This window comes from Miniopterus schreibersii, assembly GCF_964146895.1.
Source record: "Miniopterus schreibersii genome assembly, chromosome: 19".
NCBI lineage: Eukaryota > Metazoa > Chordata > Mammalia > Chiroptera > Miniopteridae > Miniopterus > Miniopterus schreibersii.
In genome coordinates, this window is record NC_138119.1 from 21,545,097 (window position 1) to 21,566,066 (window position 20,970).

The following is a 20,970-nucleotide window of genomic DNA, read 5'->3' on the forward strand; positions in this document are numbered from 1 at the left end:
TGGTAATTTAGTGTTTGTTTGTTTGTTTGTTTGTTTGCTTTTGGGTTTTCTGCTTAGTTGCCATGTGACCCTGTCAAGTCATTATCTTTTTCTATATCTCGACCATTATCCCAAAGGAGGCTAATTTTTAAAACTAGCCGCTTTTTTATTGGTCTTGCTTCCTCAGAGATGGATGCTAACTCTGCAGTGCAAAAGAACTTTCAACTGTGCTATTCCGCTAACCACGCCTTCCCTGGGCCTGGGGGGGACAGGTCAGCATCGACCCTCCACACTCCGTGCAAACAGTGAAACAAAGCTAAGGACCAAATAGATGCCCAGGGTGAGGGCTCTGTCCGCCAGGTGTGGGATCAGGCTGAGAGAGGCGAGGAAAGGGGAAGGAACCCTGTCTACACCTTCACCATACAAGTGGAATGAATCCAACTTTCATGTCCAAAAAACAAAGGAAAGAGGGAGTGAGGGAGGGAGGAAGGAAGAAGAGGGAGAGAAAGGAAAGAAGAAAGGGAGAATTGATTCAGAGTTAAGGACTGACTGTCCCACTAAAAGCTGGACAAATTTCAAGCATATGTCTGAATCTCCTGAAGAATGAAATAGAAGACTACAGTCTTGGGCCTGCTCTCCAGATCTTGATCTGTCAGAAAAGATCTCCCATAAGCTGAGAGCCTTCACACTCCAGAGTATGAGCTGTAGAGGCAGAAAGGATTCTAGGTGTCCATGCACACGGGTACATGCACGCACACACACACACACACACACACACACACACACATGCTGGGGGAGCAGACTACATGCATGACTCAGACACCCAGTCTAATCGTCACTGGATAAACAGGCAAATTATGCCAAATTAACACACATTAGAAATCCTTCCCTATCTAATGAAGCCATCAGCAATTTTAATTTCATTTTTCATTTGTTAGTTAAGAGAGAGAGAGAGTGTACTTAGCAAGTGATTATCTCGGGTACCTCCATGGATGCTTCTTCAGCTTTGTACTGTACTTGTCAGCAAATGTGATTGAAAATAAAGCTGTTCCAAATATTTGCATTCCAGGTGTTTTTTTTCATTCTCGGGTTTAAAAACTAGTGAACTTGTTTTCCCCCACCCACCCGATGAGATCTGAATCAGTTGATTTGAAGTGGGTCCCTGCCCAAGATGGGAGAAGGCTTCATAACACAGGTGCCTTCGCCCCTCTTCTGGTTGCTCGAGCCATTTCAGCTTTGAAGCAGTTTTATGTAACCCTGCAGGCAGCACTGACTCAAACCACCTGCTTCGAGTGACTAGTTACTGCCAAGCCTGGATGGTTACTGCAGAGAGCATCCTAGAACAAAGGGGCAGAACTGGATCTAGCCTCTGAGACAACCTACTGCAGATCCTTCATTGTAGAGATGAGGGAACAGATTTTCCAACAGACAGGGATTCCACCAAGGCTGCCCAGCTGTTGAGTAGCAGAACTGGGTCAAAATCTGACTACCAGCCAAGCTTCTTCCTAATTGTACAGAAATATGTTCCCTGATTAAACGGAAGCAATGCTCGAAACTAAAAGCAGCCTTTCTGCTCCCAGAAGTGAGGACTTCTAATATGGACAAGATGGAATTTAAGAGGGGCACTGAATGTCGGGGTTCTATCTGCAATCTCGAGGTCTCCATCTGTAGTCAGCACACTGTATTATTTCTTGTGTTAATTGAACACATGCCCGTTTTCTCAGAAAGTGGCATTCTCCACCTGGGAAGGACTGTTCTATTCATCAGCCAGCCAGCTGTTTGGCATAGATTTTGTACACAATGAACGCTCAAATGCACCTTTTGTAAAACAAATGAGTGCCCAAAATACCCAGCAAAGCAGGGATGGCACAGACGCGCTGTAGATCGAGAATGGGAGCAAAACCAATTATTTGAATTTTTCTAAAATAGAAAACTTAGGGGGACAGCTGCCTAGGTGTGGAGAATTGCCAGGGAGTCAGTTCTAGATTAACACACGTTTCTGGAGCCCAGCCATTCAGCGGTTTTCCTTTCTTTACTTTTTAAAGACATTTTGTTGTCTTAATTGAAAGCCCTGTACACCTCTGATCAACTGCTGTCCCTCTAAGGGAACAGCACAAGCACACAATCCCTTTGGAAAAGTTTAATCAACCCTAATTGAGTCACAGGATTCACCCAAATTAATCAGACTTTTAGGAAGTTGTCGGCCCGCTTCAAGGTAGCCTGGGTTCCCACTCCTCCATCGCCTTCACGCGGAATAAGTGCTAAAGCTCTAAGACCTTGAGATTCTGCCAGTGTCCCCAGCACAGAGACCCCTTTCTTCACTCCACTGGTTTTTATTTTCATACGGAACAGAAATGAAAACAGAACCTCAGACTCCAAGAAGGATCACAGAACTTCCAAGTCCAGAAAGCCTATTTTCGTAGTAGTTTTCCAGAGAAGCAATCTGGTGTCAGCCTCTAGCCCCTTAGGAGAGTCCCCATCTCAGAAGAGTGTCATTGAATTCCTGGAAATCGAAAACATCCCCGACAAAAGAAGAACCTGGTGTCTTCAGGTCTGAGAGTCGTTGAATCAAACAAATAAAATCAAACCTCTTACATCTCCAATTCTTGCCACTGCAGCAACCCAAATGTACCCAAAGCTTCCATCCACTCATTTTACCACTGAAGCCCTGTCAATAATGACTTGACGTTAATCATTGGCAGCAAATTCACAACCTTAGTCTCAAGACGCATTTACTTTGCATTTGATAATTAAAAGCATCAGTTTTTAAAAAAACACCACCATATTCTTACAGAGCACCTTTGAGTAGAGAACCCAAATTATCTAAAGGTGTCCTCCTATGAAGAGTCTCATATCTGGGTGACAGGTAGCACACAGGTATTTCTATCCCCATTTTGGAATGAGGAAGCAGCCTCAGGGACTTGAACTAAGTGAGTCAGTCATGAACCTGAAATAGAAACGAGACTTCCAGATGACCTTGAATCAAATCCAGCCCAAAAAGGTGTAAATTGATAATGGCATTCGTTTAGCCTAATGTGACTCCAGAAAGTAAGTCAGACTAGCCTGATAAAAAAACAAGCATGACTGTCAAATCCTAAGTATTATCCTACGTACGCCATTACCTTGGCAAATTCAGCACACAAGCTTCTGTTTGGGGCTTAGCCATATGCTATAGACGCTGTACTGCGCTGCTTTATTTTCCTTCTTAAGTGTAATCCCTAGAACACCAAAATGACGATCTCACCAAATGACTTGCTACAATATGTGCTTCTCCTCAGAATTTGCATTTCATTTTAAAATCTATTTAAAAGCATTTGTTCATAAGCATGAGGATCAGGCGCACAGTCAGAGGGAACTGCTCACCCAGTTGAAAGCAAAATCACTTCTAAAGGCATCTTCTGAAGACCAAGGGACTCTGTCAGGGCCACTCAACTACCTACTAGCTGAGCTGGGTCAAAATCGAGAACATAGGTTTGACTACCAACCAATGCCCTTCACTTCACTGTACAAAATCGTGTTCCCAATTCACTGGAAACAATTCTCTAAACTAAAAGCAGCCCTTCTGCTCCCTGATCAATCAGGACTTCCAAAGTTGACAACATGAATTTAAGAGGAACACCAGCGGTCTGTGGGAAACCTTTTCTCTTCAAAAGACCCTTCTTTCTCCCGCTCCCACATATTTATTGCCACTAAGATTTTAAAGCCTAATGAACGTGGACTTGTTCGTGATGAGAAACGAGCCAGGGCTGAAAAGTGTGGCCACACTCAAGGTTCCCTTCCCACAACTATTTCTGCCTTCGTGAGAAACAAAAGGTATAAAAGATGAAGAAACGGAAAAACGAAGAGGAGAGATAGCAGAAGTGTATTCTAGTAAGACTTGCACCTAGTCAGAAACCAAGGGGCATAAAGCAGCTGGGGTAGTAAATCCCCCAAAACAAAAAGCAATGAGAAAAAATCTCTGCTAACTCAGGTGAACAACAAAATGCATAGGATGTTCATTTGACTGAGAGTAACCAAAGGCTCTCCAGTGACCTGGGGGAGGTCATTTCATCTTCTAAATCAGATCTAGGATGGAACCTAGACTCTCTCATTCCCATTGAACCCATCACTCCAACTCCCTAAGCTAAATTTTTTCTTGCTAAAACTGCTAAGAACATGAAGGCTTCCTGGGACCTTCCTTTCAACCCAGAAAACAGAAAAGAAGGCCCTCTTTCCACAGCATGTAAATTATGTTTTGTGACCCATACGCCCCTCCAGACAGGAGGCTCTGAGGGCAGGGACTGGAGCTGTCCAGGGCACCCTAGCCCAGCACCTGCCTGATGCAAGACAGGCATTCTGTGCATCTTTAATAAATGAATGACTTGCAACGACAGGATGAAACTTGAATTCTACTCACACTTATGGGAGAGAAGCACGTCAAAGGAATCGGCCCATCTCGTGGCTTCTTCTGTGGAAAGTCTCCTAGAAAAGAAAAAACTTCTCTCTTGACTAATTTTGAAATGACTTTCTCTCCTTTAGCCACCACTGAGATTTGCTCAGGAGAACAGATCAGAACAACACTGGGCACATGAAGGCCATACCTGGATTCCCGAAATTCTGTCTCTGTAATTTGTTACATTCTTAAGTAACTGATGGAAAAATCTCAGGATTGGAATTCAGCGAATTTAGTATATCGGCTTTCAGTCTAAAAAACAAAGCTAAGCAAGTGTGTGATTTAAAGATGATCACAATGGAAAGAAACTGGTCTTGGAGTCAGAAAAGTCAGTCTGAACTCCCGACTCCCTCTCTGTCACTTTAATTTCTTCACCTTTGCAATGGGGACAATGTCACCCATCATGGAACCCTATGGGGGTTAAATGAGGTGACGTCTGTGACATCATTTAACCCCGGGCCTGCACAGTTGAGGCACTAAATCCAGATGATCTCAACCTAAGCAGATTTTAGAGTAGACTGAAGTGTTCATTTCCAAATTGACAGTTCAGATTGACAACTAAGTTGGACCAAGAAATATCCTTGGCCACAGCTTTAGAAAAGTGGTGGATAATATGATTTTCCTTAAAGTAAAAGGAATTGAAAAGTGTAGTTAAGTGATACATTTGGAAAGGAAAATAACCATTCTCCCCGTCACATTCAGGTGTATAAAAGGAGCTGCCAAGAGAGAGGCATTCATTGTCCCGTGGTTCATCTGGTCAACAACTCACTAGAGAACAGGTTCTATGGCCCCACCGTGGGAGCCCCAAGCTGGGAACCCAAGTGGCCATACTACTCACTTCAGAGCCCTGTTGGGCTTGTCAGGAAGAATCGCTGTGAAGTCACTACAGGAGTCTGACTTGTGAGACAGGCATCCCAGCCGAGTCCTTACCCCTTTGTTCCTGCAACAAGCACAGGGGCAGAAGGACGGGGACTGTCACGACAAGAACGTCGGCTCCATAAAGGGTCGCTGGAGCTGTTGCTGCAGAAGCCAGCACTATCCCCCCGACACCCTCCCCTCCTGCCCCGAGGTCGCCCCTGAAGACTTCGCGATCAGGAGGAGAAACACCTAGAAGATCAAGGGATACACTCACTCCCTTTCTTGACTACAGAAATAGTAATCGGTACCTTGCCCCGAGAGGCCTAAATGCTTTTTAAAGCTGACATGCAAGTTGATGGTAAGTCAAAGAAGGTCGTTAGCTTGGAAGAATTTCTAAATTAGGATTCTCTGTAGGGAAAGGAAATTCAGCGATGACAAAATAACAATCCACATTTGGCTCTCCCATTAGGAGGGTGAAGTAGCAGCAGCCACAGCTCCTGACTACAAAGGCCCCAGGGTAGCACCCACACAGAGTGGAGGGTGGCTCACTTGCATGAGACAGGGATGCATATCACACAGTCTCAGAGCACAAAGCTTGGGGCTTCAAGGCAGGTGAATTATGACTCAGGCTCTCCCCACTCATCCCGCAAAGCTGGGGATATACACGAATGGCTACAGGCCAGCAAGACCATGCCTGCAGGTGAGAGGAAGAGAGACTGGAACACAGCCACGAAGAACCATGCCCCTTTTGTCAATTCTTTTCTCTACTTAACTACGCTCTCCTATTCCTATTTATATTTTCGCTTCTCTCAATCAGCATGCTTAAAATTTTAACATAGATGTTTATAACTCTCATATATTTTATTTTCCTAAGGTCCACACATTTTATTATAGTTATCTATTGTGGAGGATCGGATGAGAAATTATGCTAATGTCTCTTTTTGATTCCCAACATTAGCCCCTTTTTACCTTTAACCAGAGATCAGCCCTGGAAGATGCCTACTTGTGTAAATAAAGTTTTATTAGAACACAATAACCCCCATCTGTTTACATATTGCTGAGAGCTGCTTTCCAGCACAAGGGCAGAGTTGGGTGGTTGCAACATAGACTATATGGCCCAAAAGCTGAAAATATTTACTCTCTGGCCCTTGACAAAGTAAGTTTACTGATTTCCAACCTTTAACTCTGGCAACTCCTCGCATGGAGGGCAAAGGTAAGTGCCAGGGATTTGGTAGAATCAGATCAGGGCCACACATTGTAACCATGTGTCCTGGAAGTGGTCCTACATGTTACTCTCCATGTTGAAAGGAAGTCCTTTCTGCCTGTTTTTTTTACCCCTCTTTTTCACAAATCCTGGGCCTGGACAGAGACGTTACGGGTCATCCATTCCATCTCTTCCTTTCACTTCAAGTGGGTTTTTATCCGTGGGGTAAATTTTCACAGACATCTAACAAACCTCTGCTGGGATGGTATTACATTTGTATCCCACAGTCCATCTCTGAGGAAGGAGCCTTTTAAGGCTGGGACATCCAAGTTCCCAGAATTGTCTGCTGTCCTGCAGAAAATTGAGCCTGCACGTCCTGTGCTCCTACCTCCATCTCAGCCAGATGCATTGTGAAGCCATGGATTTTGTGGCATTCAAAACATCTGGTACAGCATCTCATGTCCACCCACTCTTACAAATCACAGGCTACTGTGACACCAGGCCATGCCCCCAAAGAGCAGTTAAGAGGATTTTCAGAAAATGGCAGATCCATGCAAGCCATTTAACAAAGGTTAGCAGGGGCCAGAGTAAAGAGTACTACTTGTTACCAACACAACAGCATTTCTCCCAAATAGTTTGCAAAACTCTTCTACAAATTATCCTTTGGAACAAAATGGTTTTGATTTTCCATATTATCTAGCTGACACCTTAGTTCTAACCTTTTAGTTTGGTCTGAAATAATGCTAGCAGAAGCAAGAGTCAGAAGTTAAGGTTACTTAAAAAATAAATAAATCTTGCCCTGCCAGAGTGGCTCAGTTGGTTGAGAGTCGTGCTGTGCACTGAAAGGTTGCCGGTTCAATTTCCAGTCGGGGCACATACCTGGGTTTCAGGTTTGATCCCTGGTTGGTACACATGTGGAGGGCAACTGACCGATGTTTCTCTCTCACATCAACGTTTCTCTCTCTCTCTCCCTTCCTCTCTCTAAGCATGTCCTCAGGGGAGGATTAAAAAAAAATCTAGGCTAGCCCTCATCTTTCTTCCCTGTCCCAGTAATTCACAGAAGTCCCTCAATGGTTCAATATAAGCTCATGCACATTAAGTCGCGCTGGCCAACGGGAAGGTTGGTGCTAAGGCAGGTCCTGCTTGCAAGGCCATAACTTTGCAAGAAGCACCCAGGGAGGGAGAGCGCAGTTCACACAAAAGGCCTGGAGGGCGAGCGCAAGTGGCCCACCCCTGGGAGGCTCAAACAGCGGGGTGGGTGGGAGGGTGGAGAAAGAGCAGGGGGGCAGGGGCAAAAAGACAGGTTGGCATCAGTTACCTGCGCGGCATCAGTAAGGCGGCCATACAGGCACCCGCTTACAGCTAACCCTCTGGCCGGTGTGCGGGGACGTCAGGGCGGGAGATAAGACTGCGGGGGGCACAGGGATTTACCCTTTCACGTCCTCTCACCTAAAATCAAAGAATCCGCTGTAAGAGGGGGCCGCCCTCTCTTATCTGACTGTGCTACAAATCCTGTCTGATGGCCTTCTGCTAACTGAATACCTCCCACTCACACCCCGTTCCCCACAAACTCGGCCTGAGCCGGGGCAACCAACCAGGGATGGGCAGGAACAAATTGTTGGGGGGGGGGTTCACATCACTGCCTGCTGGTCAGGAGTTTCTATCTCCCCAGCTGCTGGCCATCCACAGTAAAGTGAGGCACATGACCCCGGGGAGGAAGGCATGGGCCAGGCAAGCCCAAAATTACTGTTTTCTTTGTGATACTTGAGTGGGGCCCAAGTGACCAGCCAGCGAACGGTGGGGGTTGGGGGGCACAGCATTTGCTCCAGAAACATTCGATTGGCTGCTGCTCTGATTCTCACCTCCCTCCAAGGTTGCAACCTGTCCCGGAGGTGAGAGTGTGGGAGCCTCGGGAAGGCGGGAGGGGGAAGAAGGCTGGGTAACTCCAGGGGAGGCCTGCCAGGCACTGTCACAGCACAGGCTTGCTCCCTTGCAGGGATCACAGACACAGACTGAAGAAATGAACACACAAGTCACTCTTTCTCGCCCATATGGAGGCGGCCTAACCTTCCTTAGCCTGGGGACTGGCCTCTTCCTGACCTGAAGCAGTAGGACATCAGGGAAAGGGGACACAGAGGGTGAGGGCTGACTGACTGATAATTTCACTTTCCTGAGGGTCCCATTCTCAGGGTTTCAAACCCTTTGTTCCCACGGAAGAGAACTGATAGGAAGAAACATGTAAAGACAGCAGTCTATCCATAAAGGGATCCCCTGGGGAACCCTGACACCAAACATAGAATCCATTCTAAAAGAAACCTAATTTAGACAGAGAAGGCCCCTGCGAGATCCATTTAAATTCTTTTGATACTACCTGGAACACTTCACAAAGACTTTTAAAAATACCTTTTCTAATAATACCATAATTAATAAAATAACGAGATCACTTTGTTAAAACTAAAAAAAAAAAAATTAGACTTTGTGTAAGGCTCATCCCCAGAATCCTGACACGGGCTGTGTTCCCTGACAGCAGGGACATGTCCTTAATCTTGGTCCTAATCATGCATATACCTGCTTGCTCAGAAGTCAGGAGATAGAAGTCTTTTATAGCTGTAAGGGTCTCTAGAAATCATTATTTTGGGCATTTAAGCCTCATTTTCTCTGGCTTGTGGGATATAGAATCAGAGGAGGGGGAAGCCCATGCCAGGGGTTTTCATGACCCTGAGCAGAGCTGAGCCAGGGACTACCACCCACATACACAGCAAGCAAGGTCATTTGGGGCAGGTATCACCAAGCCAACTGTCACTGCCATGCCACTCTTCCCATTCCCACTGCTAGCCCACACTGGCTTGCTGGAGCTGCTTAGATGCCTGCCTCCCTCTCTTCCCAACCCAGCAGTGCCCACCAGTGTCCCTCAGACCCTCCAGCGCCCCTTCGATTAGCTCAGCCTGGGAGCCCATAGAATAAAAATCTGCAGGGTTCTCTGACCCCAGCCTCCTCATTTACCCCAGCACCTTACCCCCAGGGCTCTTATCCTATTTGGCCCTTGACTTTTGGGGAACAGAGCTTGGGGTTATCCAGAGCCCAGGAAAACCAACAGTGTGATTACACCTACAGTACATGTGCCCTCCTAGGTGGACATCAAGTTACAGGTGACTCTACAGGATGGGTGATAATGGAAACAGGATGCTCAATGAAAACAAAAGGTTAAAAGCAAAGAGTAAAGATTTATAAAGAGGGGAAGAGAGACTGAGAGCCTCGGCGGGGAGAAAGCAATCAATATGGAGAGGCAGGTTAATTAGATATGGATAATGCAATCAGCCCACACGGCACCGGAGAGGAAAAAGCAAAGGCAAAGGCAATACTCACCGCCTTTGACCAGTCCTCATGGCCTGCGGGTCTTTGCCAGCGGGATGGTCAGAGAGGCTGCGGGTTAAGGAGCTCTGGGGAAAGAGCAGATCTTTTTTTTAGCAGTCAAATCCTTGGCGGGTGAAAGGCATGTGTGCATGCACACGCAGGCACACACGGGCACGCACACACGTCTACACATGCATGCATGCACTATACACCTCCCACCACTCAAGCCGGGCAGCAAGCAGCCCCGCTGAAATCTCTTCTCCCCGTTTGTCATATCCAGTAAATACTGAAGCAGCCTACACCCAGCAGGCGGTGGCTCAGCTCCGGGGCACAGTCTGCACGCCCATCCTCATTGGCAGGATGCTGGAGGTGCCCCTGAGCAGAGCTCGCCTGGCACTCCTCCCGCACCTTCCTCCTGAGCTTCACTAAGCTGCTTCCCTGCTCCTTTGGCTGAAGCTCAGGGAGAAGTCCCCACAGCCCAGAGCCGCCTCCCTCTGCACCCAGAGGCTGTGCAGGGGGTAGCGAAGCCGTAGGCATTAACTCTTTCCTGCCACCAGTGAAATCGAGTGTCCAGGGGGGCCTCTTCTAATGAGCTCTGCTGCTGGCTGGAGGCTGGTTGCTGCTCAGGGAGCAGGGAGCATAAAGATCTTGCCCCAGACAGCTGCTGACAGCAGGAGCCAAGCCGAATCAAATCTCCTAATGAGCCAGGAGGAGGGGGCTGTCTTTCTGGGTGTGATGTGATGTGATAAATGCAGAGAGCAAGAAAGCTACGGGGCAGGTCACACATCTAAATTCCACCCCCTTTCTCCCAATTTCTATTATGCTGCAGTGCCGAGCCAAACCGCCCAGCCCTGAAATTAATTACCCCCCTTTGCCACATCTCAGCTGTCCCCTTACTCTACAGAGGCATTTTTCCACTCCCACACCCCCAGCACCCACCACACCACTCCTCACTTTTTAATGAGAAATTTCCACCTCCCCGAACGTGTATATTTCCAACTCTGTGCTCCTGCCTCTCACCTGGTTTTTCCTACAGTGGAAATTCACCCCTCTCCCTCATCCATCACCTAGCAACTTCCCCCTACTTGCATATGTTATGGAGTGAGACTTTTCCCTTTGTTCTGCCCAATGTGCACATTATTCCAATTTTTCCGTCTTCTATGTTTTTTCTTCCAAACTGCCTTACCCACATGGATCGTCACACTGCCTGTTCAGTTCAGAAGGAGGACTCCCTCTTCCTGCCTGCCCTAGTGCAGTAGTTCTCTGAGTGTGGTCCCTGGACCAGCAGAGGTCAGCATCACCTGGGTATGTGTTAGAAATGCAAATTCTCAGGCCCCAACCCCACACCTACAGACTCAGAAACTCTGGGAACTCTGGGGGTAGGGCCCAGCCTTCCAGGTGATTCTGGTGCATGCTAAAGTTTGCAAACCACTGCCTTGGCATAAAGCTTAGCTTCTCATTCTGCTCTAGGTCTCTAGAGCTGGGTCCCCTGCTCCCACTCAGGAACTAGCTCCAAATGCACCCAGCCTTTGCTGCAAGTCTGTTCTGAAACCCAGAAGGCAGCATTTGCTAGAGGCAGCCAAATCTCTATGGAAAGCTATGGCTGTTTAATAAAGATATTCTATTCCATTTGTCTATCCTTTTACAATATAGAAAGCATTTTCATGTATTAACAACCCCATGCCATAGTCAGAGACAGTGTTATTATCCTGGTGTTACCGATAAGAAAACTGAGGCTAGGCAGATGGTATGCCGTTTTCAAAGCTACACAACACTTAAGAGGACCAGAACTTGTTTTCTGTGACTCTTGAAGCAGAATTTTTTCTACCACATCATGCTGGGACCCAGTCTTTCCGGGCAGATCTATTGGTGCATAACCTGGCTTCTCGCAGTGAAATGATAGGATGAAATCAAAATTCTGAGGCTGTCTCCACAGTGACTCATTGTCTCTCTCTGAAAATGTCCACAGTGCCCCTCTGTTAGGTAAAAGGAACTTAGTGTTATAAAGTGAGATGCAAAAGAAACGTTTTCCATCCTCATAAACCCTGCCTTGAACCCAGATGCTGGCTGGGGTTTAGAATTTAAGTATAAAAAGAATCCCTTCACTTCTGGACTTGTTCCTTGTACTGTATCATAAGAAACAGGTACACAGATGAACTGGTGATTAGAAGCCTATTGATAGGTACTTCCCTAATCCCACATAAATTTATAGCATGAGGTGAACCCATCCGTGGATTCCACGCACATAGCTAATGTTTAATGAGCACTTGGTATGTGCCAGTCACTGTGCCAAACACTAGACTTCCTTTATTTTATTTAACTCTTACAACAAACTTACAAGGCTGACGACACCTTTATCACCCCCACTTTACAGATGGAAAAACAGAGACAAGCCATGTATAAGTGGCAAAGCTGGTGTCCAATACCAAACTTCGTGCTCCCAGCCTCCGCTCTGCCCCTCGCTTTAACATAAAGGGAGTGACATCATGGGACCTCCCCACCAGTGCTAAACTGGTGGGACAAAGGCCTCCTTTGGGTCTCAGGCTGCCCAGTCTGGCATCTGGGATTGAAAGGCACTGAAGAGATAGGTCAGGGTTGCAGATGGGCCCGAGTCTAAAGTGGAGGCTGACCAACCTTAACCAGAATATTCAATTACTGTTAGAGCAATAATATAGTCACAGGAAGTCAATAAGCCAACCCAAATGTTTAAAGAAAGACATAATAATTAATAAAGTTAATTAATGACATTTTAAAAGAGAACAGGAATATAAAGAGCAGAAGTTCAGGAGTGTTTGGACATAAATCGGCTGTGAGTCAAAGGAGGAAACTAAAACTAAAACTAGTCCAAACTCTATCTTTTTTAACCAAAACACTCCTAAATACCAAGGAGTAACCACACAGCACCGTAGTTTGAGAAGCACAGACCAAGTATGGCCCCCTCTCAGGGGAGGTCTCTCACTTAATCTTCTTTCCTACAGAGACAGGTGCCTAGAGAATTCCAGGGGGAAATTAAGCTGCACCGAGGAGTAAGCATTCTGCATGGCCTTCTCTCCTGAAGGAAAGAGACAGAAAAGGCAAGCAGTTGGAGTGCTAACGAGACAGGCACTCACCTATTTGGACTCTGCATCGCGGGCCTGGAGCCCAGGCGCAGGAATCCAGAGCTCCGGATTCTTTCCTGGTTACTGATCCGCATGGTTTTCCTCAGGAAGACAGTCATTGCAAGCCCTGCTATGGCTTCTCAGGCTGCCCTGGCTCTCTCTTCTCTTCCCAGTCTACACTTGCCATCTCGGGAAACCCACCATGAAGGCGCCAGCCACGGCTTCTCTCCAGAATCAGTATTTCGATCCTGCCTCTCTTGAGCTCCAGACCAATTTCCCAGAGGCAGCTAGACAGCCCCTCCCCTCTCAGACCCCACAGACACCACTGCCTCTGGAACGACCACTTTTCCCTCCTAACGCTCCATCCCTGCTGGGCTCCCTCGGTGTGCTCATGACATCACTCCATCCCAGCCCCTCAGGATGACAAGTACAGGTATTTTTTGCTTTGTTTCCTCCATTACCCCTGGCAGAATTGGTTTTTAAAACTTGTCATTACATTTGTGAACTATTTCTCAACTGCATCCCCTCCCATCCATTGACAGTGTCGGGTCAGAGATTATTCAGTACTCAGCACAGTGCATGCCCTTCCACCCTCCTAAATAACTGATTTTCATGCCCCTGTTTCATTAGCCCCCATCCCCCACAAGCCTCTGATACATATACAACTACAAGAGTTACCCACTGAACAGATATCAGGTCATCCGCATAATCTTTGATGGGCTCCACTGCAGCTCCTTGTCCTGTCTGACAATCTAATCACGTTGTCCCATTTATTTATCCAAATCCATTGTGCATTCATATGCACACACACACACACACACACACGTACATGCCTGATTCTTCGGCTGTTCCCTCTGCCCAGACCGTTCCCACCCTGGATCTGCCTCTCAACTCCCAGCTTCTCCTCAAAACCCGGTACCTCCGAGCTAAAAATTCCCCTTTCCAAAGCTTTTTCAGAACTTCCTCGATCAGAAGGCACCGCTCCATCCCGACACCACCACACTGCTGTGTTTCCCTGACAATCCGCATCACCGTCTGAAGTTCATCCTTGTGATTTATGTTTCTTAATCCTCCCAAATGACTACATGCTGCACAAAGATAGATTCCAGGACTACTTCCCTCACTATCAATTCCCATTGCCTTGTACAGAGCAGGTACTTAATAAATGTCGGCTGAATTCGGTTTTGCATTCATGAAAAAATCTGGAAAATTACCAAGGGTTCCTTATGGTAGAAACATGTTAGACTTCTGCTGTCTCCAGGTCAAGACTGAAGCCAGCCTAGTGCTAATGACACTCAAGGGCAGCAGCTCAGCATTTGCAAACTATCATTCCCAACAGCCCAGTCAGGGCAGGGTGGAATCAGTCAAGAGCAAAAGGAGCACCTGGCATCCTCACCCAAAAATGTAATTAAATTGAAGATAAAAGGAATTAAAGTCTGCAATATTTTTAAAAGCCATGATAGCGGAGGAGGAGGTTTCTCGCCCAGTGCCCCATGTGTTTATTTAATCAACATACCACCTAGGATAGTATCACATTAAAAGCTTTCAATAAAACAGTCATTCGGATATTAGACTTGAATTCTGGTCAGCATGCTAAAGCTCTCCGCAAATCTTTTAAAAGCAATTTCCACTTTGTAACTTCCTAGTAACAGTAGAAACATGAATCAACATATGCCGCATTGATTTGGGGTTTCCATGGAGACTGGAAGGACACAGGGAAGGGAAGGACAGAAAGAGGCCACTTGGCCCAAAATTATACTAAAAGGAAAAAAAAGGCATCTCAGTTTCATTCCTATGAGCATTAGCAGCCTCATTTCCTGTTCATCAGTTCAGGCATTCGGATATTTAATTGGTAATAAGCCTGCTCGACTTCTCACAGGAATATCAGAGGGGACAAGGAAAGAAGTCAGCAGCTAAAGGTGTGGGCCCGTGAGGTTTGCAAAGAGAACCCAAGAAGCACAAGCTCTGGAATCAGAAGAAAGGGTCTCTGGGCCTAACTCTGCCATCAACTAGCTCCATGACCCTGACTACCCTTACTAGCTGTGTGATCACTAACTAACATAACCAACAGCTTTGAATTTCAATTTCCTCTTTTGTAAAACATAAATTCACACCCCTGCCCTGTCTATTTTTCAAGGTGATTATAAGAAAGAAATGAGAAAAGCTGTGGGAAGAAAACTGCTTTGCAAATTCTAGTACACTGTACACTGTTATTATATTTGGTGATGCTCTGAGCTCCCCTTTAAATGAAATTTTGCCACTAAGCAAAAAATACAAAAAAAAAAAAAGATGGTTTATTTAGTGGAGAGTAGACTGACCTGGGGGGGGGAGGGGGAAGGACAGTGGGTTAGACAGCCCTGAGTTTCCAGAGCTATAAATCTGGACAGGTTACCCTCTCCCTCTCTGAGTGTCATTTTCATCATGGGCAAAATGAATATTACAGCACCAATATCTTTGGCTTGTAATAAGAATTAAATGAAATCAGGCAATCGAGTGTTAGCACAATGCTTGAAGAATGGCAAGTGACTGTGTAGTGGGAGCCACTATTATTAGCCTTATTGACTGTTTCACTGTCTGTAAAATGGGACTTAGAATTCCTACTACTGCCCTGCTTTACCTAGAGGATTACTTGGAGGATGTCTGCTTGGCTATTTGATAAGCTGTTTGGGAAAATGCACTAAATAAATAGAATGTGATTATTTCAAGATTCAGCTTTGTTACCTGCTCACTGAGGTGATACAAAACTGTGTGAAGCACATTTGTAAGGAGTCCCAAGCTTCTTGGTGGGGGAGGAGGGTTTCATAGTCTCTGTTACCTTTCTCACTTTCTTTTTGTTCCTCTCAAGCCCTCATTTGTCTCCTTACCACAGGATGCAGCCTTTTCTTATTTCTAGTCTCTTTTCTCTATTCACTGTCTTCCCATTTCTTCTACATGTGTCTAGAAGGATTTTTCAAATTAAATTTAGGATGCTTTGGTGTCTAAACTGCAATTGTTCCTTAGAGCTCCTAAAATTAAATGTTTTATCAACACTGGGGAAAATGACATAAAGTCAGTAGATATTTTAGGATTACAGGACTGTCTCTCAGACAATGGTCATCAGTGCTTCATGTGGCTTGTGCTTCATGCTCCAACAACGCTACGTTGTTCACAATCTTGAGCACGCATCACAGGCTCCACGTCTCTGGGCCTTCTCTGCCATTCCTTATGCCCACTCCTCCTTCAAGCTGCACTTCAGGGCCACGTCCTCCAAGCAGCTCTCCCTGCACAGCCAGGTTCTGTAAGTGCCCAGTGCTCCGAGGCATACTTCTCTACCTCTGTACATGGCATGATTAGGTGCCTGCAATTCTCTTTTCCTAACCAGACTCTAAGTTCATCAAGGGTAAGAAAATGTATCTCTTCATTCATTCATTCATTCATTCACTCATTCATTCAACTAACATTTAAGTACCTCGTAGGGGCCAAACAATGTACCAGGCATAGGAACATTACAATACTTACGCACATTACATAACTCAAAGATATATTTTTCAGCTCCCCATCTCTAACATTTAACACAGTACCTGGTACTAAGAAGATGAACAATAAGTGCTGGTTGAATTTAACTGAACCAGTCAGCAGGTAAGTGAGTGAGAACATGTTTGGAGCAGGATGCTGCCAGAAGAGGCAATGTGGAGCCACAGAAATGGCACAGGCTCCATGGTCAGGTGACAAGGGTTCAAGCTCCAACTCTGCCCCTTACTGCTGGGTCATCTTGGCTTAAGACCTTGCTTTCTTATCTCTGAAATCAGAATTACTAAGGTGATGCCAACTTCTTGGATTACTGTAAAAATTCATTGAGATATATAAGTCAACATAAATTATAAATTATTCAGCCTTATAAAAACATGAAGTCACAATGATAGAACCAGAGTTATGGAAGGCAGAGGCCCAACACCAAATGGGGGTCAGGGGAGAGGCTGCAGAGGAAGGGGCAGCAGGGTCAGAGCTGGAGAAGCAGTGGGACCTAATTTTCAAAGCCCTGGGGCCGAGACGTAAGAGCTATACAGTATTACAATTGAAGTGGGGCTCTCTCCTCCTATCTCACAGTGCCAGGGCGCTGGTCCTCAATGTCTTTCCCTTTGCAGGCAGTAACAGAGCTTTATCGTTTGCCATCAGGGTCTACAGCTGTGGGCAGAAAGCAGCTTCAGCGCTTCCCCCCTCCTCTGAATATAAAATAAGCTCTTTTTAATTCTCCATTTTTAATGACTTCAGCCAGTGGCTTTTATGTCCTTCCTTCCTGCGCCATTCTAGCCAGCCACCCAGAGTCATGCAAAAAGGAAACTCCACAGCCATCAGACCCAAGTATGGGCCTGGTTGCAGCAGCAGCAGCAGGAAATAGTGGAGTGAGCACCTGCCTCCAGGGGATAGCTCTCCCACTGGGATCTGCTCCTACCATCACCCAGCCCTCTAGGAAAGGAGATGCCTTGCTTTTTGGCTATGCTGGGTGCACGTTAATGCCTGCAGTGGGGGTGGGAGGAGGGACCAGGGCTGTGTGGGTGCACTCTGTTGCACAAAGATGCTGAGCAAATTCTTGACACTTTTCCTTGAGAGACAAAGCCCTGGAGGAATCTACCTTAAGCCATTCAGCTTTTCTGAGACCCTCTCCTTTCTAGAACCTTTTATTTTAAAATTCAAAAGCTTTCTGGAAATTCCACACAGAGCAAACTCATCAAGGTCCTGATGAGAATGCTGATGCTTCCTGGACAGTAAAAAATACCCTGATCCCCAAAGCAAAGAGGGGGGAGCAGGGAACATGTCCTTGCATCTCTGGAGATGGAGGTGTTCAGGCAAAGAGGATATAAGAAAGCGCGAAACAGAGAGTCTGTGATAGGACAGGACAAAAATTCTAAGCCATGAAGTCATTATACACAAGACCGGCATTTGTTTAGCAGCCACAACCTACAAAATGCTTTCACATTTTTTTAGCTGAGCTTGGCCAGGTATCTTAAACTCTTTGGGCCTCAGTTGGTTCTGGGAAGCTGGGAGGATTAAACAGTGAAATGTAGGAAAAGTCCCTAGCAGCATTGCCCGACACATCTTGATAACTGGGAGCTATCAAGATTGTTCCCTTTCACAGATCCTCACAGAAATCTTTGGAGGCAAGCTGGACACTTGTATTGTGTCCATTTTGCAGATTACAAAACCAAAATCGTTTGATAGTCCTGAGTGAGGGGCCCAGGGTTATTCAATCAATGGCCCTACAGAGACTGGAACCCAGGACCCACCTCGGCTTTTTCCACACTATACAACATTTCAGCATATTCAGTTGTTGCTGCTGACTCATCACTGAGACCCACATTTGGATGGTTTATTAATAGAAATATGAAGGGTTTTGTTCAGCCAACCAGCCACACTCTCAGCAGTCCCCTGTGAGTGCCTGGCATTTGTGAGATGGCGCTGCAGCTAAGGAACCATATTCTTCAGGCCAGAGTTCATTGACCCACAGGAGAAAGACCTTGACTTCATCAGCAGGTTTAATTCAACTGGACAAAGACTATGAAGAAGTTTTCAGATTATTTTCTGTATAAAACTGTTTTGTTTCATTTTTTCCTTTTTAATGCCAAAAGGACCCAGGCGCCAGGGGTGGCTTAAGCTTGCCTGGACGCAGTGGGCTACAGACCACACTACACACTCCAATCCCCACTCACCCCACCCATTGACCTTCTTCCAAGAAAACTGCTCTAAGGATGGAGCAGACAGCAAGTGGTTAATAAAAACTAGTTTGCCAGATTGACGATACTCATGGAGCTATCATTCCCAAAATAATAACAGCCACCATCAGCCCAATACCATGTTGCACGTTTACAGCTTTGAACTTTTTCCAAGCATGTATCTGATATGATAACAGCTCTCACTCCCCCACTTCCCAGCACCTCCTCCATCTTCCCAGAAGACCCTGAAGTTTTCCAAATCTGCAGAAACAAATAATCCCAAAATAACCCAAGTTGCAGAATAGGGTAGGCTTTCTTTCTCATTTCATTAGATTGAAAGCATCCCATGATCGGGACCTACAAGGACCTGAAGGCCAGGTTTTCAGCACATAGCGAAACAATGGACTGATACTACGTGGCTGTAACACAGAAAGAGAAAAGCTGCCCATCTCTCCTACACTCCCCGAAGTCTCTTCCTGGTTAGCCAGGGCCAGGGACTCATTACCTGCAGGCAGCAACTGTGCCCTCAATTCACTGCTTAGAAATTGGTGACCTCCCCTCTCCCCTCAAAAATGTGTAGCTGTGTTTGGTGATGGAGGCTAACTAGACTTATTGTGGTGATCATTTTGCAATATATACATATATCACAACATTATGTTGTACACCTGAAACTAATATAATATGTTGATTATATTAATAATAAAAAAAACCTGGTCCCAGCAAGTCTAGTTCTTAAAATATGTCTAAGAAAACAATCCAGAATGTGAGCAAAATTTTAACTATGATGTTATATCAGCACTGTATGTAATAATAAAAATTTTGGGGAAAAACTTTTTTAAAGAATTGGTGACCAGCCAATGGATGTGTTAATTAATCTGATGGTGGGAGTCCCTTCCCAATGCATACATCGGGCTGCACACTTCAAACACGTTACAATTTTACTTGTCAATTATACCTCAATAAAGCTGAAAAAAAGAAATTAGTGACCTCCAATATTTTAATCTCCCTCCAGCTCATTGTGGTGGCGAGTCCTGCATCAGAATGTGTCACCACTGTTAGTCACCAGTGACGCCGGAGACCTACATAATGACTGGAAACCAAACAGATGCGCAAACTGCTGTGCAGGAGACCCGCTTAAAACAACAGCAGAAAAAGACATGAATGAAACTGAAAGAGACAGTGTCAGGGTCCGGAGAGCAACCAACGATATTTTCAGAGCCTTTGAAGGGACCTGAGGGAGGAAACAGCATCCCTTTGGACCAGAAAGCAGGGTTTGGGGACCTGGAGGGCTAGAATCAGGGAGGAGAGAGAACAAAAAAGGACATTGGCAGCTCAACTCCCACTAACAGGGAAAAGTGAGCATATTCCTGCACCCCGGCTCCTGGCAAGGGTGACGGCTTCTCTGCTCTGAGGAGCTCTGCTAGAGAATAAATGAGGATCATGACAGGACAGTGCCTCTTCTGCCCCAAGGAGTCCTGTACCTCCCAGCAGGGCTCATGGCCCAGGATGGCCAGCTCAGCCCACGCAGGCCCTGCTGGAAGGAGCTGCTCCCTCTTACCTGTATGGCGGTGGGCAGTGCAGCTGGGAAGGTGTGGCTGGCGTGGGCTCCAGCTGGGCATGGCTCAGTGAAGCCCTGAGTGACAGTCAGCCACCTCCTGGTCGGGGAGGCTGGTGAAGGGCAGGCCACTTCACCTGGCACCCCTAGCAGAGCGGCTGCAACCCACCGCTCCGCTGACTCCTCTCAGGCTCTGCATCTCCTAAGCTGGGAAAGAGTGAGCAGCAGGGAAGGGGGTGGGGAGGCGGAGGGAGGGGAGGGGGCACTGTGACAGATGATGCGCACTGCCAGGCAGAGTCGGGGGAGGACCCCGGACTCCAGCAGGATGGCACTGCCTGTGTGGCTCTCCTGCTAACGGCTCCCTCGCTGGCAGCTGCCTCTGAGGAGACGAGGGGATGAGGGGACAGCCACTCTGGAAAATTCAGGGAGAGGCAGAGTGCAGAGGGGTGGCAGAGGGTGGAGGTGGGGGAGGGAAAAGATCCCCTGGTTTGCACAGTAGGGAAGGAGTGGGGGAAGGTAACTGGCATGGGGGGGCGGGGGGAGAGAATGACCTGCTTTGGTTCAAACATAGCCCTGGCTGGATGCATCTGCTGTATGAGGTGGTGTAGGGAAGGGACAAAGCCACATACATCCTCCTGGCTTGCCTTCAAGGCTGTCTCTCTCCTTCCATAATCAATAAGCAGGGCCACTCTGGTTTTGGAATTTGGAATGGGTAGGTAATTTAGATCAAGCACAGCTCCAACTTTCTCAAACAGGAGAAAAAAATTAGGCATGAAAGAGTATAAGGCATAAAATGTTTA

At 46.5% G+C, this 20,970-nt stretch overlaps 1 protein-coding gene across 3 annotated transcripts in view; it reads right to left on the minus strand.

Moving 5' to 3' along the window:
• The window catches only part of RGS8 (regulator of G protein signaling 8), a 32,119-nt gene extending 11,754 nt beyond the window's left edge, over nt 1-20,365 (minus strand). The window contains exons 1-5 of one of the 3 annotated variants that reach the window (XM_081120657.1): nt 20,174-20,365; nt 9,840-9,913; nt 7,792-7,922; nt 5,250-5,351; nt 4,376-4,440 (exon numbers count right to left, since the gene is read on the minus strand). In XM_081120657.1, the coding sequence (XP_080976783.1) occupies nt 4,376-4,440; nt 5,250-5,351; nt 7,792-7,817 (193 nt within the window). In that variant the 5' untranslated portion in view covers nt 7,818-7,922; nt 9,840-9,913; nt 20,174-20,365. Of the gene's footprint in view, nt 1-4,375; nt 4,441-5,249; nt 5,352-7,791; nt 7,923-9,839; nt 9,914-10,127; nt 10,326-20,173 lie in introns of those variants that run through there. The other 2 variants (XM_081120656.1, XM_081120658.1) reach the window with 2 other exon arrangements.
• Between the last annotated feature and the right edge of the window lie 605 nt (nt 20,366-20,970).